The following is a 17,397-nucleotide window of genomic DNA, read 5'->3' on the forward strand; positions in this document are numbered from 1 at the left end:
GAACGGTCAGATGAGTTTTTGAGGTGAACAGGTTATCCAGGAGTTCATTTGGATATGAAGATACATGATGGAGCATCATGTTATAATTACAGAGCACAGGTATGGGGGCCCTGCGGGTAATATACGCTGATACTGAATATACATTCTAATCTGGCCAAGACAAATTGGATGACCATCCTGCCGCACATATCCAGTTAATTCAGGGGATGTGGAGGGCAGAGACGGTAGGAGTGTGGGATAAGAATGTGGCTATTTTATATCAGACTCTAAAAATGGGCCTTCCCAAAGAAGTCCAGCAAGATCTGTAGTAAGGTAGTGGGAATGGAGGCTGGGAATTCAGGCACATATTGTCAATTTTTGTAAGAGGAGGCAAGAAAAGAAAAAGAGAGTACAGAGCAGGCTCAAGAGCTTGTTCATAAAAAGCTAACAAAGATTTGTTTAGAAGAAGCAGTGATAACCAGCTCCACAAAGGGACTGCAGGGACAATCGGGACAATGTTCCTCGTCAAAGGCAAATGAGAGGGTTTGCGAGGGGTAGGGGAGGATTTCCACAAGGAGTTGGGTCATTTGGCAGGTTCGGAGGCATGGGAGCCCGGTTTAACAGGCTGATGGGAGGTAATTATGGAGGATTGTATGGGAAACAGGGTTGGTCATGTGGAAGGATGGAACCCGTGGCACAAGATTGTCAGAGTAGGCCACAGTATTCCAATGTAGGTGCCCAGCAAATGCAACCCCCGACCCTCTGTATCCTACCCCCACTGTATATCAGTTCTGTGGTTACCACTAACAAGTGCTCTGTTATGCATCTGTAATGTTGTACACCTCTGTAAAGTGCTCCATTATGTATGCATATTGGTTTACACCTCTGTAAAGCACTCCGTTGCCTCTCAAAGCTAGGTCTGCACTCAATCATATTATATGATTTGATATGAAGGGAAAACTGAGATGAGGTGTGTCATATGGAGGAGGCACTGGGCTGTCGAAAAGATTGCGACGGGAACACAATTCGTAATCTATTGATGACATAGTCAAAGAAGACCCCAGGCTGCTGCACGTTTGAGGGACTAGTAGTTACCCCGGAACTACTCAATTTAGAAATAGCAACAAAAGAATGTCATCTCTATTATATTGTGCAACCTAAAACATAAAGCTGAAGCAAATACAAATCTACCAAACTAGTGTCAGTGCTGAGAGACAATGGTCCAAGTGAAGCAGCACAGTAAAGTCATTAGCCTAAATATTTCATCAAAAAGTTTTTTTATATAATGTAATTCAAACACAGAACTGCCGACACGTGTTTCGACCCTGAACAACGGGTCTTTTTCAAGGCAAAACGTAAAGTTGCAACAAGGCAAGTTAGAGCGGAACCAAAATAGGCAGCCGGTAGGCAATGTAGTAATGAATAAATACATTGCCTGTTCAACGGTGGTGTTACCAAAAACACGATCCTGTGTTACCAATACATGATCTGAACAAGTTGGTAGTAGATAAATAAAGAAAATATGGTTAAGTAGAATGGGTCAATCCCAGATGGGTTTTCACGCTGGGATCTACGTGTACTGGGGTTAAATATACACACAAGTGTTTCAAGGCGCGACAAGGCAAGGAAGGGGGAACAGAGGGAGGACAGAGACAACAATCTTACTAGGCCAAGTGACATTGAGATTACACAAGTGCAGGAGAGGGGGAAGGGAAAAGTGCCAGGGGAAAGAGGAGGGGGTACTGCTGTACGTGGATTCAAAACAATAACAAGAAGTGCGGCCAGCAGGTGGCAGGTTCAAGGGTAAGGCAGACAGCAGGTGTCCAAAAGTGCAGGTATCAGGACTGTAGGATTACGGGAGGCAGTGCGAGTGTGCAACCTAGGGACCAGTGCCTGAAATCAGAGGGTAGCCAGGTGACCAGTGCAGTATCAGACAGGAACTCATCAGGGGAGAGGAAGAAAGAAGGCAGAAGCAAAGAGGAAGGTGTTGAGGTGCTTCCGGAACCAGAGATGGTTCTCCTCAAGTTCTACAGAGGCAGGGAGGCTGTTCCAGAGGGAGACCCCAGTTGAAGAAAGAGATCCACCATCAACTCGTTGCTTGGAGATGCGACTGACCCTGAGGGAGTTGGAGGTGGAGGAGCGAAGAGCTAGAGTAGGAAGGTATTTATGAAGAGAGAGTTGGAGGTATTGAGGACCCAGGCCCCAGAAGGCCTTGTGGACAACGCAGAGGGTCTTGAACTTAATCCTTGCAGCCACTGGGAGCCAATGCAGAGATTTCAGTGCTGGAGAGATACGATCCCTGGGCTTGAGGCCAAGGACAAGTCTTGCAGTCCTGCTCTGGATAAGTTGCAGAGGGCGGAGAGTATAAGCAGGCAGATTTAGAAAGAGGCTGTTGCAGTAGTACAGCCTAGAGAGAACCAGAGCTCTAGAGACAGTGAGATTCTGGGGGAAGGAGAGGAAAGGAAGAATACCTCTGAGGAGGTGCAGTTGGTAGTTTGACTTCTTAGAGTTGTTAGAGATGTGAGGAGAAAAGGAGATGTGGAGTTGGAGATGGCCCCAAGGTTCTTAGCCACACAGTTGGGAGCAGGAAGAGGGCCAAGGGAAGCTGGCCAGAGAGTGACAGGAAAGGAAGGTGCAGGTGTGCCGATGAGGAGAATCTCCGTCCTACTGGCATTAAGGCAGAGATCGGTGGCGGCACACCACTCCTGGATAGCAGACAGACAGTCAGAGATGAGAGTTGGAGAAGAGGTGGCAGAGGGGTGCCTGAGAATGAGCTGAGTGTTATCCGCATAGCACTGAAAGTTGGAGCAGAGAGTGGCAATGCGATGGGCAAGAGGTGCCAGGTATTGGCTGAACAGCCAGGGAGAGAGGTTAGACCCCTGGGGAACACCACAGGGAGACAGCTGATCAAGATTTGAGAGTGGCAATATGGAGAAGGTTGCCAACCTTGAAAGACTTCTGGGGAGGTGTACAAATCAAAGTTACGCCCTGCAGAGGTGTAGAAGGACCCCGACGGGGGGCAGAAGAGGTAGAAGCAGAGGGCAAGGTAGCCAAGGAGAAAGCAGAGGGGGGAGAGCAGGGACAGCAGGAGAAGAAAGGAAATTGATGAGGTGCGGGAAGCGTCTGTCAAAGAGGAGAAGGTTGGCTTGAGGGCCTTGGACCAAGACGGTACCATTCAGGTAAACATTAATGATGACCTTAGAGGAATGGAAGGGGGCCAGGAGGGCTTCCCATTGGGTGCCACAATCAATGGGAGGAGAAGAGAAAGGAGAGACCACAGAGACCATATGAAGAGTCCATAGGTCTGGCGAGGGAACGACAAAGAGGATGTCGGTGAGGGTCTATCTGGAGCAAGCACTGGTATAGGTGTCAGCGATAGGGAGGCCTGGGTTGGAGACTAGGATATCCTTTTTGAACTTCTTCCTACCAGACATAGTGAGGAGAGCAGGATAGTCGATAGAGAAGCAGTTTGAAAAGATAGGTGAAACAGAAAGGTGGGGGAAGAGGAGAGAGGAAGAGGGGTGGACGGGAAAGGTGTGGGGGGAGACACTAAAGGAGGACACAAAGAGGGGTGCATGCAGATGAGACAGAAAGGGACAAGACAATAGTGGATGATCGACTAAGTAGACAAGAGCTCAGGTGGAAGAGCAAGCGGAAAACAAGGAAGTCCAGCAAGCAAATCAGGTTACCAGGGCATCAGTACCAGAGCAGTCATTAAAAAGAGAACCTAGAGGAGGGTGGAGCACAGCAGAACACAGAGAAATATACAAAAGAACAAAGCAGTCGATAAATGTAAACCTAGAAGAAGGAAGAATCCAGCAGAACACAAAGCAATACAATGCAAAACAGGACAGTCAATGAGGAAGAGCAAAGGGGGCACAGGAGACTGGAGAAGGAGGCGTGAGGCACACGCCGTAGAGAGTTGTGAGGACCACGCAGTCGGGGAGGTGCTGCTGTGAGTGAACCGCACACACGCTGCGGCACGATAATAAAACTTTTACAAATGCACAACTTACTGTGCCAGAGAGCAGCTGTCCTCACCCCAGCACCGGAGAAGTTGACGTTGGCGTTACCTGATGATGATGAGGATGGCCTGTGGGGACAGAGTGAGTAATGTATGCTTACCTGCTGTCTGGACAGGGGTTCGGGTCCTGGGTCCTCCTGGTCCCATCAGGTCCGATCAGGTCCAAACAGGAATTTGCCAATAAATACAATGATAATAATAATAATACATGGACCCAGGTTCTGTGCAATCACAGCGAGTATGGGTTGAACACAATACAGCGCCTGGGGCTGCACAGACCCATGCATTTCGATTGACCGTGCCAGTGCAGCACAGGCACCGATATAGGCATGGGAGAAAAATCCTTTACCCCAGGGAACAGTCAGTCACTACACAGGAGCAAGTGTTTTTTGGACGGAATCCTTTCACGCTCCCCAGTGCTAATATGTACCTAGATTAGGACGGCCCGCAGGGATCTCTGATGTGTCTAGTCCTGTCATTGAGAATGGAGTCATTGCCAAAAGACTCTACGGCAGACTCAGGGACTGTTCCGCGGCTCCTGACAGTTTTTATATGAGGCGATAAAAAGAGGACTGTGCTCCTGCACACTTCCTCGCAGATGCTGGGTCCAAATCTGGGGCTATTGGGAATGGAGTCACTGCCAAAAAACTCTACAGCAATCATGTCTGTTACTACTGATCCAGAAGAGGAACAGGTGTACAGTAGGTGACCAAACGTTTTCATTTATGGTGGATACAGTGGCTACAAAATCTTGCATCAAGGAAGGTGAGTTTCCCTTGTCAGGCCATACGATGGACACACAAGGATTCTCTGGGGCTATCCTGTCGGTTCCTTACACAGAGGATAAACGTATTAAGGTAGGTACACAAAATGTATCTGCTCCCTTGTTGTATTGTACAGACACCCCAGTGAATCTCTTGGGCACAGATATCCTTAGCAGACTCCATATGTCGATCGCCTTCATGAAGGATGATATAGTATGTTCGACTCTGGGTTTGTATCCGGTGAGAGAGGCAGTCCTTTTGCATGTACACTATAATGACAGCGTGACAAGGGGGTGCCTGTACATTCAGCTTTGTTCCTTTATGAAATAATGCTTGCGTTGAGTTGGGTCCCAGGAATAAGAGATCAGACATGGCAGGTACTGACTGAATTTTTGTTTTCGGTCTACTGAGTGGCAAGCGGTAACACCAGGCCCTTTTGTAACAATTCTGTTAGAAGCAGTGGTTATTAGGGACAGGGTGGTACTTTCAGGAACTGAGGAGGAAGGCGGAGAGTGGGGCACAGTCTTGTGCATCGATCCAACCTTCTCGCTAAGGGACGTTTCAGACGAACAATTGTTCGAGGATGCCAAAGACACAGGCAAGAAGGTTTTTGAGATTGGGGTGCATTGCCAGATAGTGATAGATCAAAGGGAAGTACCACAGACCATGCTTATCATTAAAAATATATCGCCATATTGAAAGGAGGATTTGAAGAAGGTGCCGGGCCATCTATGGACCAGCAACCCTCATGATGTGGGGCTGCTAAAGAGTGTTGGAGCAGTACAGATAAAACTTTAACCTGGTGCAATTTTATCACTTGTCAGGCAGAGGCTAACAAAGGTATTTATGAGACCATTGTGGTGTTATTGAAGCAAGGCATAATGCAACCTTCTCTGTCCTCATGCAACAGAGCCTTCTGCCCTGTGAAGAAAGCAAAGGCAACCAGTTGGAGGATGGCACAGGATTTGCACCCTCTGAATAACATTCTTGAGGCAAAGTTTGTGTTGGTACTGAATCCTGCTACCATTCTCTGTACTGTCCCTACTGGGTCGACCCATTTCACAGTGACTGATTTAAAAAATGAATTTTTCTTGGTCGCCTTACACCCTGATTCTCAGTACCTTACAGCGTTTACATATTTGGTCAGAGATTCCAGCACACAAGGTTGCCCAAGGGGTAGTTTGAATCTCTGAGTGTTTTCAACAGGGTGGTTCAGATGGATTTGGGGAATTTACATTTGTTCAGTACAGTGCTTATTAGTCTGTAGCGCTTCAGAGGAGCAGTGTTGAGGAGATTCAATAACACTCCTCACCCTGCTTGCGGAGAAGAGGTACAAAGTATACAAAGAAAAATTGCAATGTTGTCAGACACAGGTAGTATATTTGGGGCAAGTGATATCACCCGCAAGAAGAAAGGTAATGCCTGAGATAGCCTCTGCAGTTCAGAATATGCCCCAGCCAGTCACAGTGAAACAAATGCAGCAGTTTTTGCGACTCTGTAACTATTGTAGATCATGGATTTTTGACTACTCTAGTTATACGAGGCTCTTACTGCAAGGACTGAAGGAAGTGCAGAAGTTGAAGAGTCTTACAGAATGGTTCGAGATGGTGACCTGCTTTCAGGAACTCAAGGCTGCGATCAGCAATTCTCCAGTCTTGGTGACCCCGAATTACAAGAAGCCATTTTATCTGTTTGCACATTCAGACAAGCAGGTGATGACAATGGTCCTGACCCAGAAAACAGCATTAGGCCATAATCCCTTAGCTTATTACATTGAACCCCTAAACCCAATTCCTGTGTGAACAAGCTCTAGAGGCAGCGACTTTTGCAATACAAAATTCTTCGGCCATTACCATAGGTAGCCCTGTGACATTGTACGTAGGGCATGCAGTCTTTGCGATCTTGGAATAGTCCAAATCAACTTCGACGACCAAGAGAATTTTGAGGTATGAAGTTATCCTATCAAATGCTTCCATACATCCAGTAAGATGTCACCTAGTCAATCCGAGACATGTAGCCGAACTAGTGAAACATTGTCCACGACTGGGTGACTTATGAGGGAGAAGAGGAAGAGAGAACGAATGTTACGGAGGATGCCTTGGAGGGAGATGAGGTACTCTTTCTTGATGGGTCCGGGACCATTAATCAGGACACTGATCAAAGGCATATGATGCCTTGTGGGCCTTGTGGATGGAGAATACCATGTCAGGATGAAGAAATGGTTGCCTTTAAATCACTCCGCAAAAGCAGCAGCACTACTGGCACTCATAGAGGTGTTGGAAATGTGTAAGTTGAAGGCAGTCACTATGTATTCTGACTCTGTTTATGTAACCTCCACTGTACATTCAGGCTTGTCAAGGTGACAGAGAAGGGGGTTTAGGAGTTCTGACGGGACCCCTGTCCAGCATGCTGCACTGTTATCCAGATCAATCAAAGCACTAACACGGTCCACAGTGGTAGGAATAGTTCAGTGTGCTGTGCATACTAACCATACTGATCCAATAGTGCTTGGAAATGACGCAGCGGAAAAAGCGGTGAAAGAAGCCGCATTTGTGCCATACACAGAATCCCAGAAAATGGAAACCATGTCCAGCAGGCACAGTTGCCAGCCCCGTACACTGTGGGGCCTTTTTTTATACAGATTTTGGAAATGCACTAAAGAGTCCTCAAAGAGGAGAAGGACTTTCGTGCAAAGAGGGGGTGTGGCCTCTCGCCCATGGGTTTGCTGTAGAGACAGCAGCTTACTGGGAAGGTAGTAATGCCTATAGAGCTGCTTCTTGTGGCTCTAGAGCAACTACACTACCCATTGCACACTTCTTGGTGACAAATCGCAACAGAGCTCCCGGAGGAGAGGTTCATACCAAACCTCCAAGAACAGGTTTGCAGATTAGTAGGGAATTGTATAGTCTGTAGACAATTTAATCCTAGAAACACCATGAGGATGGTAACAGTTCTGGGCCTTTTCAGGCGCTCCATATTAATTTTATAGATATGGTACAAATATGTATGAATTTTCGATACCTCATTGTGGTAGTTTGCCCATTTTTCCGATGACTTGAGGTGCATACACTCTGATGCTAAGTCTGCAGCAACATTTTTGGTGAGGGAAGTATTTCCATGGTGGGGGATTTGTGGGGTCCTGAAGTATGACAATGGGACCCACTTCTTTAATGCCTGTTTTTGGTGGAAATGACTTTGCTCTCTGGGATTAAATACAGGCTGTGTTCAGTGTACCACCCTCAGGCCAATGGAACTGTAGAGCAGTTGAATGGAGTGCTTATGGTTTGTCTAAAACATGCAGTGATTTACACAAGAATTGGTTTCATTGTCTGCTGCTTGTCCTGTTTTATTTGTGAAATCAGCTAGGCGAGGACCACCACCTCCGTTCACATGAGATTGTGACTAGGCATAGGTTACACATACCACTCTCACCTGCATGCACAGCATTAGATGTGCACACATCAGCAGAGATTCTTGGTGAGGGGTTTGGGGAGTACTTTAGGGCACCAACCAGGAGTGTCAGCCTTGTATCTTCACATGTTGTGTTCTCTCATCAACAGTCTACAGAAGAAAATATCAAGAAATCCGAAGATCTACATCAGCCAAAGTTGCACCCCACAGACCTTGTTTTCATCCGAACCTTTGTTCGACCCTGGAACGGGCAGCGTTTCCATGCGCCACACCGAGTGACTTCTGCGACTCCAACTGCTGTGAAGGTGGAGGGCAACAAGAGCTGGATTTATATCAGTAAATTACGAAGTAATACTGGCACCCCTCCACTGGCAAAGGAGAAAGAGCAGGCTCAAAGTTAAGTATGCCCTAAGGATTTGCAGTTTGTTCCAGTAGAAAAGGGGGGAACAATGGAAACCAGAGACTGTTCTTATAAATGCAGAAATGAAACCTTGGATTTAAAATGTATATTAGAATGTTTGATTTTATATTTTTATAATTTCTCTTGTAATTTGGTTCAGGAGTGACGGACAATATGAATGGGAACGGTTTTAACTTGTATAGTATCATAGGATTTGAAGAAGGGTTATTGAGGCCACACACAAGTGTTGATTCCAACCTCATGGGAAATGATGAAGATGTAAATTCATATCCAATGATAGATGCACCTGACTTCGCAGCAGATAATGTTTGGTATTAGCATATGAGGAGGGAGGGTAGAGAGAGATTTGTAGGATTTTGCTATATCTACTCTCTTATCCCATATGTTTTTTATGTCCCTAGATTATTTATTCTTAATGAGATAGAATTAGCAGATGCACTGTGTTTGGTGCAACTATGATGAGGAATGTTTGATCACAGATCGTAAAGAGCAGAAGAATATATGGTGCACACAAAGAGTCCAGTTGAATCTAAAAGAGGCCATTATTGTGAATAATCGATGGGAGAAAGGAGTGAAGAGTTGCAAAGCTGGAGGAATGAGGTGTAAGGAACTCATGGCTGCAACAGTAAAGAAAGACACAAGTAATCAAAGTTCAAGGATAGTTATTAAACTGTATAAATGGGTGAGATAAATGCCTAATCTAAATCTAAATCTAAGAAGGGAGCAAGTTACGCCCATCAAATAGTAAGGCAGTCCCAGTGGCGTCTTGTCATTAAAAAGGGCCTATACTAAAAAAAAAACGATTGCCAATCCTTATTGCTAAGTTACAAAATAGGGTGGGATAATGTTCATCAGAAAAAAAGAAGGGTTCTCAAAATGATAAGTCAGGATGGTATGGCTGGGATCTCCCTTCCCCACATTTTTAGCACAGGACAAGGCGGGATTCATGAGCACAGCGCACACCTGGGCCTCGTTAGCACGAGTTTAAAGTTTGTTTCCAAAATATCAGGGCCTTCTGTGGCCAAGTCTCTTTCACACAAAGTTTCTTGCCTCAGAGGACTTGATGGGTTACAATCCAATAAAACAAAAGTGCCTTCAATAAATCTTCATGGAGCGATTACTCTTCGCCTTAGGATCCCCCTCTGCCAGACTCCGATCCCTCGTATAACGTGGGCCTCCCTCCGTCGGGGTCACTACGGCCTTTCATTTACAATGTAACATATCAGATTCTCTATGACTTTTCAAACAACCATTCACTGTGGACAATATTCAGCCGTGTTCACTCTTGTCAAATACACAGTTCAATTTGCTTTCTTACAATGAAGAATTCACTCCTGTTAGCTTTCTCCTTGGCATCCCTCCATTGAGTTCACATAGCCATTCTAACACAGTTCATGATTTTCAAATACAGTTCATGATTTGCTCATCTCATCAGAAAGCAGGGTTCCATTCCCCTAGTTTTCTCCTTCTTGTCAATATGTCAGAGACTTTCCATTGTACAAGGGGTTTGACCTAACACTTGTATGACCCCTCTGACTCCTCATGCCGGCCTCTCCTAGGGCCTGCTGGTACTTGTAGTTTGAAAGGGGACCAGCCAGAGTCCTTCGAATGAGCGCCCACGTGGCGCCTGACCGCTCTGCAGCTAGTCCTTCACTGGACTTTCTTTCAAGCTTTCACACAAAAGTTTTTTGTTCAAAAGTTCATACAATGTTCCCGTTCGCAACGTTGGGCTCAACACAGTCCAGTTTCCTATCAAATCTCTCTCTGACTCATTGACTGTGCTGATCCCGTTGGCATTTCTTGCCTCTGGAGTCAAGGACGGTACCACGGTAACAAGCGCGTCTCCCCGCCTTGGCTATCAGTGTGGAAGGGCTTCGGGCACCGTTGATATCTGATACACCACACGCCAGCAGAACTCCCCCGTCTTGTGATTTCTCTTTCACAGGCTTTGCGGGTCTGAGTTGAAAAGGGCAAGGGCAGTTCCCTCCTCATTATCCTTTCAGGTCTCACTGCCATTCTCCTCAGTTTGAACTGCCGGTCCGGAATAGCTGCTTCCTCGTGCGTTCGGCCTTGCTTATAGTGTGCTCTCGTGCTGTGCCTTTTATCCCTGTGGGGAAGAGAAAGGGCCATCAGGTGTGTGTAATTATTGTCAATTGCCTGACTTTGCCTAACCTTTGTGTTGGGACATGTCAGGTAAATGGCTATGGTGATTGTCTGTTGTCTTTCATGGTGTAAGAAAGTGTTCATGTCGGAAAAGTGGGGGTAGAGCTTCTACATATCCTACAGGGTAGGATGAGGAACAGGCATTAATGGGACGAGGGTACTGCATCTCAACCTTTGGTGTCTCACTTCCACTCCCCAAAGACCCCCCATCCAGGTGATCCTCCCCACTGGTCCACCCCCAGGAACTGGATCCAATAGCGATGGCCGTGTCCTGGCCACCTGGACGACAGATCTCTGGGATCTAGTGGGTGAGACACCTTCAGGATTCTGACAGAGGGGATTCTCTGAAGAAGGGGTGCCACAAATTGACCAAGAGTGTGGAAATGTCTGGAATAATTATCTAAAATATGTGACATGGCTCAAGGAGCCAGAGAAACCTGTTAAGATCCAGTTACTCACACATTTTTCTCTGTGTTTTAAGGGCAATGGCATGGTGCCTGTTGGCACAAATGTAAACTGCGATCACACGATTCACATATCTGATCTGGCTGGATGAACATCTGCACTTCTTGATGTGTTTTGGTTATGTGGAGAATTTGCGTACATACAATTATCTCCAGCCTGTCGAGGTGTGTGCAGTCTCACTATGCTGAATGTGCCTGTCCTTATCATCCCTCAGGAACATTTGGTACGTGCCCACCAGATGTCCAAAGCCACATCTATGCCCCCTTTATCCCATGTGCCCCTTGGATCCCCTGTGTCATTGTATATGGACAAATCAATTACATGAAGAAGGGGAACCATTGAGATGGAGCAGACGCTCTAACTGCATATCCTCAACATCTACAAAAGCTCTGATGTATATTCTTGAGCATTACCGGTTGTTCAGTTGAACTGAGATGTTCTTTTCGTCTCTCTTTGCCCCTGGTGTTCAAGTTATCATGAACATGATGTGGCTCCAGCTCACCCGCTACAAACTCTTATTGTTTGTGAATTCCACTGAGTTAGCTTTTAGTGAAAACAAAGAAGAACTACTGGCCTTGAGGCTCATAGCCCTGCAAAATAGGTACATCCTCGACTTCCTGACAGCTATGGAGGGAGGGGTGTGTCAGGAAATTGGGAGATTGTGTCGCACATTTGTACCTCTTAATGATTCAGAGAATGGAATTTTTACTCAGACAATTGTTGCATTGCACAAGCTTAGGGTGGTCGACGAAGCAGGTCGACGAAGCAGGAATTACAAATGGCCCTTGGTTGGATGCTCTTTTTTCTTGTGTACCGTCTTGGATGAGTTTAGCAGTCAAGATCTTAATGCCAATGTTTGTCTTTATCCTCATTATCTTTTCTTCTTGCCAGATGCTCTTGCGATGCAGTTCTACTAAGATGCCAAAATGCCAAAAGCAGCTGCCTTGATGACTGTGACCCTGTACAAAGCTAAACCCACTACCATTTCATATAGCATGGGTACTCAGACTGAAGCTGTTTTGGATCCTACACCAAATTGGGATGATTGAGTGGAGCAGTGGGTAGATTGTGTAAATGGAGGGGGGGCAAGATGGATTTGTTTAACAGTGGAGTATGTCCATAGTGGGACCAGAATGAGAGATGGCTTTAGGCCCTTGTGTACCCAAGAAGATGGTTAAAAAGAACAAGAAATTGGTTTCAAAAGGAAAGAGGGGTTTGCGTTGCATGCGCCATATTGGTGACTGGGGTGATGGCGATGTTGCCGCGATGTTGCGATTTAGCATGTATCTATTGTAGTTAATAAGAATGGGATAAGTGTTACTATTAGTGTTACTTTGTGTTTAGTTGATACATTATAGATTCACACGCACGCAGCAACATAATGTCAAATCTGCTGATGCAGTAGGAAACTACTGTGAGGGGATGCAGTAGTCTTGAACATACATGCACAGATATCAAATATATGAATTTGTATGCTGCGAGTCTCCTCATAGCTAGGGACTGTGCAGGTCCCGAAACCTTGGGTGGCGAGATAAACTCTGTGTGACTGTGAAAGCTGTTTGAAAGAGGTGGCAGGCTGAAGGAAGGCAGCAAGCAGCTGCAATAATATCAAATGGTCAGCTATGGCCAGGCACAGGGTGTTACGACTTGGTACTATTGTGGAGAGGAGATGTAATTTTTTTAAGTACATAGGAGCCTGTTATTCATTGTCCAGAGAAGTCCGCCCACCTGGTAGGGTCAGTTTGGGACAGGTACTAAACCGGGTTCAAGGAATGCTTAAGGGCAGAGTGAGCATATGGTTTATGGGTTTCGATCAGGTTCTCAGGAATTACCAGGATGTGGCAGGCTGAATTGGTAGTTGTTTAGAATAGTGTGAAATTAGGACGCCAGCAAGTTTGGGTGGAAAAGATACTTATCACCAGTTCAAAGGGAAATTGTTTGTTTCTTCTGCTCATGTTGTTGAAGTGTCTTTGCAAACATCATGTGCATCATGATTGGGGTTAGAGGTCCATGACCAGAAGGAATCAGTAATGAATTATGTTTGTTGTGTGAATATGTAACCATGTAACGGCATCATGACCAAACTGTTGAAAGATCCTGAGAAGGAGCGTGCTGTCAATATGAGATGATGCAAATGTATGTTGCAAGGGGATGGTAGTTAAATAAACATGTCCAATGAGAGTGTGGGAACTGCAGGTTTCTTTGTATAGGTTTGACCAATCATGTATGGGGGGATGACTTTTTAATGAAATTTGTGAGAGTGATTTAACTGTTGAAAAATGCATATAATGTGTAACCGTGTGTGGTTCGAGTAGCCTCTGGTTAGTTTGGCTCCATGGCGTCACCTAGCCCCTCCCAGCCATTTGTCAATAAACTTGCTTTACTGACAAATGTGCACTCACTTCTTAAGAGGTGGGCCTACTTTGGGTTAAGGTGATTGGAGGTCCGTCCACACAAACACTGCTTCAGAATGGCACTTGGAGTTACACATTTCACATCCCATCCTAGCTCTTCTGCTACTCCTGTGCACTGTAACTGCCTAGGTGTGATCGTTGCTTCCCAGCCATTTTCTTGCTCTATAAATCCCATATATACTTACATAAATACATATAAATGTAGCCACCCCAACAATATCCTTGACTCACAGTCGCAAAAATCTCTTTAAAGGTGTGGATTCTGCAGTCATGCAAACACTGTGGTGTAAAATCCTTTATTCACCACGCTTGGCATAGGATACTAGCCACATAGCTATGAATCCCCCGGATACTTCTCTGTCCGGCTCATTTTCAACATAACTATGATAAGCAGGCATGTATAGATTGTCTTGTGGTTGGTTTTATGAATACAAGACTTAAGTACGCATATGACATCTGTATTTTGCGTGCTTGTCTCTGCAGTTGAAGAGTGGGTCTTGAAAAAAAGATGGGAACTAGAAACAATTCTGAATTCAAATTCAAATCTGAACTATTTGCATGGAAAAACAGTAGGATTACATATTTAACCCCAATCTGAAATGGTGTGAAGCACACTGATCTTTCTAGTGCCTACACGAGTCAGTACCATTCCAGGCAAGAGGATTAATGTCATGTCACAAATGCTTGTCTTTGTGGCCTGTCAGAAAGAGCCCATTTTAGATCAGGGGTAAGAATATGCATAAAACTGCAAAAATGATTTCACCACTCTCTGGATAAAGATAAAAAAAAATAGGCACAATTGAGTATACCTAAATTATATGTGGATAGAAAAGGCATCACAGACTAAAAGGATTTGCAGGAGTTACTTCTAACTGTACAGGTGGAGCTAAATGGTAAATTAGTAATTAATACACATTTTGGATAAGATGTAACTAAGTGGGACATTTCAACACAATAATAGCAGTTACATCAACATTCTGCAATTCAATCTAAAAGTTGTTGGGGTTCTCCTGTGTGCATAGGGGACACATGAACCCAAAGGATTGTGAGGGTGGCCAGGAAGCATGTAAGGGGCATCTTGGACACTTTGAGGGAACCTGCCCAGTGTTGGTAGAGCAAGGGTGACAGCGCATCTAGGAGTGCTAAACAGGGTACGGATTGTAACATTAGTACCTTTCCAAGCAGTGCACACAAGTAGTTTGAGGTCAAGAAGAACATGTTGTATTAATCCAGCTTGTTTTGTGCTTTCAATGGTAACGCAACACATCAAAGACATGACAGTGTCTATCCAGCATACAATGGAATTGATTTCATGATTCACTGTTTGAGCTGTGAGGTGGAACAATACCTTGCGTTCATGAGAATAGCTTCCCTCTTACCTTTCAGTGTTTGAAGGTTTTTAGAACTTAGATCGAACTTAAACCCAAAATCCACCAAACCAACAGTAAGAAACTTACCATAAATATAAAAGACAGATGGCCATCCAATGTACTGCACCAGTACTCCAGCCAATGGCATGGCAATCACTGCTCCAGCATATGATCCTAGAAATCAGAAAGAGATTTACCATCACACAAACTGCAAAAAGGTTGTGTGCCAATTGGAGACATAATTCACCATTAAGGATCATCTTGTTTTTGGCGATGCCACCTCCTCCCCCACAGTCCACTCAACATTCAAACAGAATATCAGGTGCCCAGCTGAAATCCTTTGAACAGCAAGGCTATCATTTAAAATGACAAGCACCATAATCTATGGGAGATCTACTTTTTTCCTTTTTTGGTCAATGCCATGTGTTGCTCACATTAAGTCAGAAGTTGTTCTAGTTAACTAACTTTTGGTTTGCGGTGCTTGGTCCTTCAAATACTCTAAACACTGTCTTTGGACAATTAATGAGTGGCATATTAACAGGGATATTGCGGTGTCCATCCATTTTCTGAAAGAAGGTGAGGTCTGATGACTTGTTTGGTGGAACAAAGATATTGAGTTACAACTCTGTGTAGTGGTTAGAAATTTGCAGAAAACAGGTAAAATGCTTATTGGTCACACACCCAATGAACAGAGATGTATAACATTCGAGTGAGATCAATTTTGACGGTATGTGAGGGGAAAAAGTATTATAATATCTTGGTCCGGTGCAGAGCTGGACCTCATCGATGACACCTAATGAGGCCAAACATGTCTGTGAATGCGTATGGTCTTGTGCAGAAGCGATGTAACCGATCAGTTCAGATGAGTGCCCGTTTGGGGCTGGGACCAAATATGTTTTGCATGTGGCTTTCCCCTTCTGTGATGGCGTAGCAGGCTGAATTATGATGGAATGGAAGGATGACCAGAGCTGTTCAATGATCATAATGAATTCAAAGATTTTACAATCATGTATCTTCAGTGTTATATTATTATACGATGCTTGTTTAAAAAAAGAATAAGCAAATCTCAATAGAAAATGCATTTAAAAGGTTACCAGTCATTTGGTCGAAAAAAAAAAAGGTTGAATTCTTTTAAATTTTTCTTATTTTATTGGGGGGTCCCCCCTCTAGCCCCCCTTTTTCTTTATTAAAAAATATTTTTTAAGCAACCAAACTAAAAAAAATATATATAAATAAATACCATTTATTTTCGACCAAATGACCGGACACCCATTTAAAAGAAATCTGGGTTTAAAAATGTTTTCATTTTTGCAAAAAAACACTAAATGTGCTAATACCCAGAGGTTTCTAAGCACGGACCCGGGGATCGAACCTTTGTTGCTCTGTGTCGTCTTGCTTCCAAGGTGAGCAAGTCACCCCTGAGCTATCCTCCCGAAACTTAACACCTACCTTCTCAAACCCTGCAGTGGCTGTAGGAGAACAGTGGAGCAGCGGCAGCAGAGATGGAACCAGCAGGAGGCTGCCCATCACTAGGGGAGACCAGGGAACACTCCCCAAACCTTTGGGGACAATAACTTACTTGAACCAGGAGGGGAACTGAGAAGAAACAACCAGTGACTGCATGGCTGGGTCGAGGAAAATAGAGACTGAAAAGGGGGCAGAAGACTTCCGGGCAAGTCCCAGCCCAGAAGGGAAGAGAGATGGGCGGAGTTGGTGGTAGAGCAGAAAGAGATTGGTGAAGGGAAGCAGCTGACTCAAGTACCCAATAGGATCTGAGAGAGCCTACTTGGTAGGAAAAGAAGCACTATAAAAAGCCACTACAGTCAGTCTGCAGTGAAAGGTATTTGTAAAGTTGGAGGAGGTGAAGGAGGACCACAGGATCAGAAAGGAGTGCACAACAGGTTGAGGAGGATTTTGAGGAGAGTTTTGGTCTTCTTGGAGAGTGTGAAGGAAAGGTATTGAGATTGAGAGTGTGCTATCAATTGTGCTGCACTTTTGAACTGTGAGTGAAGGAGTCAGAGAGAGAAATAGAGAGAGAAAGAGTGTGAGAGGAAGAAGTAAGATCGGGAAAGTTAGGAGCAAAGGAAGCTAATGTTGCAGAGTGCAAGGTGAAGCAAGAGGCAGCAAAGAAGAGTGTCAGGAGAGAGTGATGCTAGGGAGTGGAGGACTGTCACCAGAGAAGTCCTATGACAAGACCTTCATACTAACCCTTTTCATGTCACCTAGGAAGCGCTTAAGGGAGAGATCTAGACAAATGCTACGGACGTTAGGCCGCCCAAGATCAGGGACAGTATACACAGTAGGAGTGCCCTGGGTATATTGAACCTATCGGGGAGAAAGGGAACATGGGCTAAGGAAGGAAGAGCCCCCTCCAAGGACATTGGAA

General features: G+C 45.0%; 1 protein-coding gene across 1 annotated transcript in view; it reads right to left on the reverse strand.

Annotated features, from left to right (window-relative positions):
- The window catches only part of SLC17A8 (solute carrier family 17 member 8), a 769,865-nt gene that overhangs the window by 274,932 nt on the left and 477,536 nt on the right, over positions 1–17,397 (reverse strand). Inside the window, exon 6 of the mRNA XM_069629352.1 lies at positions 15,099–15,185. Within this exon, the coding sequence (XP_069485453.1) occupies positions 15,099–15,185 (87 nt within the window). The remainder of the gene's footprint in view (positions 1–15,098; positions 15,186–17,397) is intronic.

This window comes from Ambystoma mexicanum, chromosome 12 (assembly GCF_040938575.1).
Source record: "Ambystoma mexicanum isolate Mex_15411 chromosome 12, UKY_AmexF1_1, whole genome shotgun sequence".
Classification (NCBI taxonomy): domain Eukaryota; kingdom Metazoa; phylum Chordata; class Amphibia; order Caudata; family Ambystomatidae; genus Ambystoma; species Ambystoma mexicanum.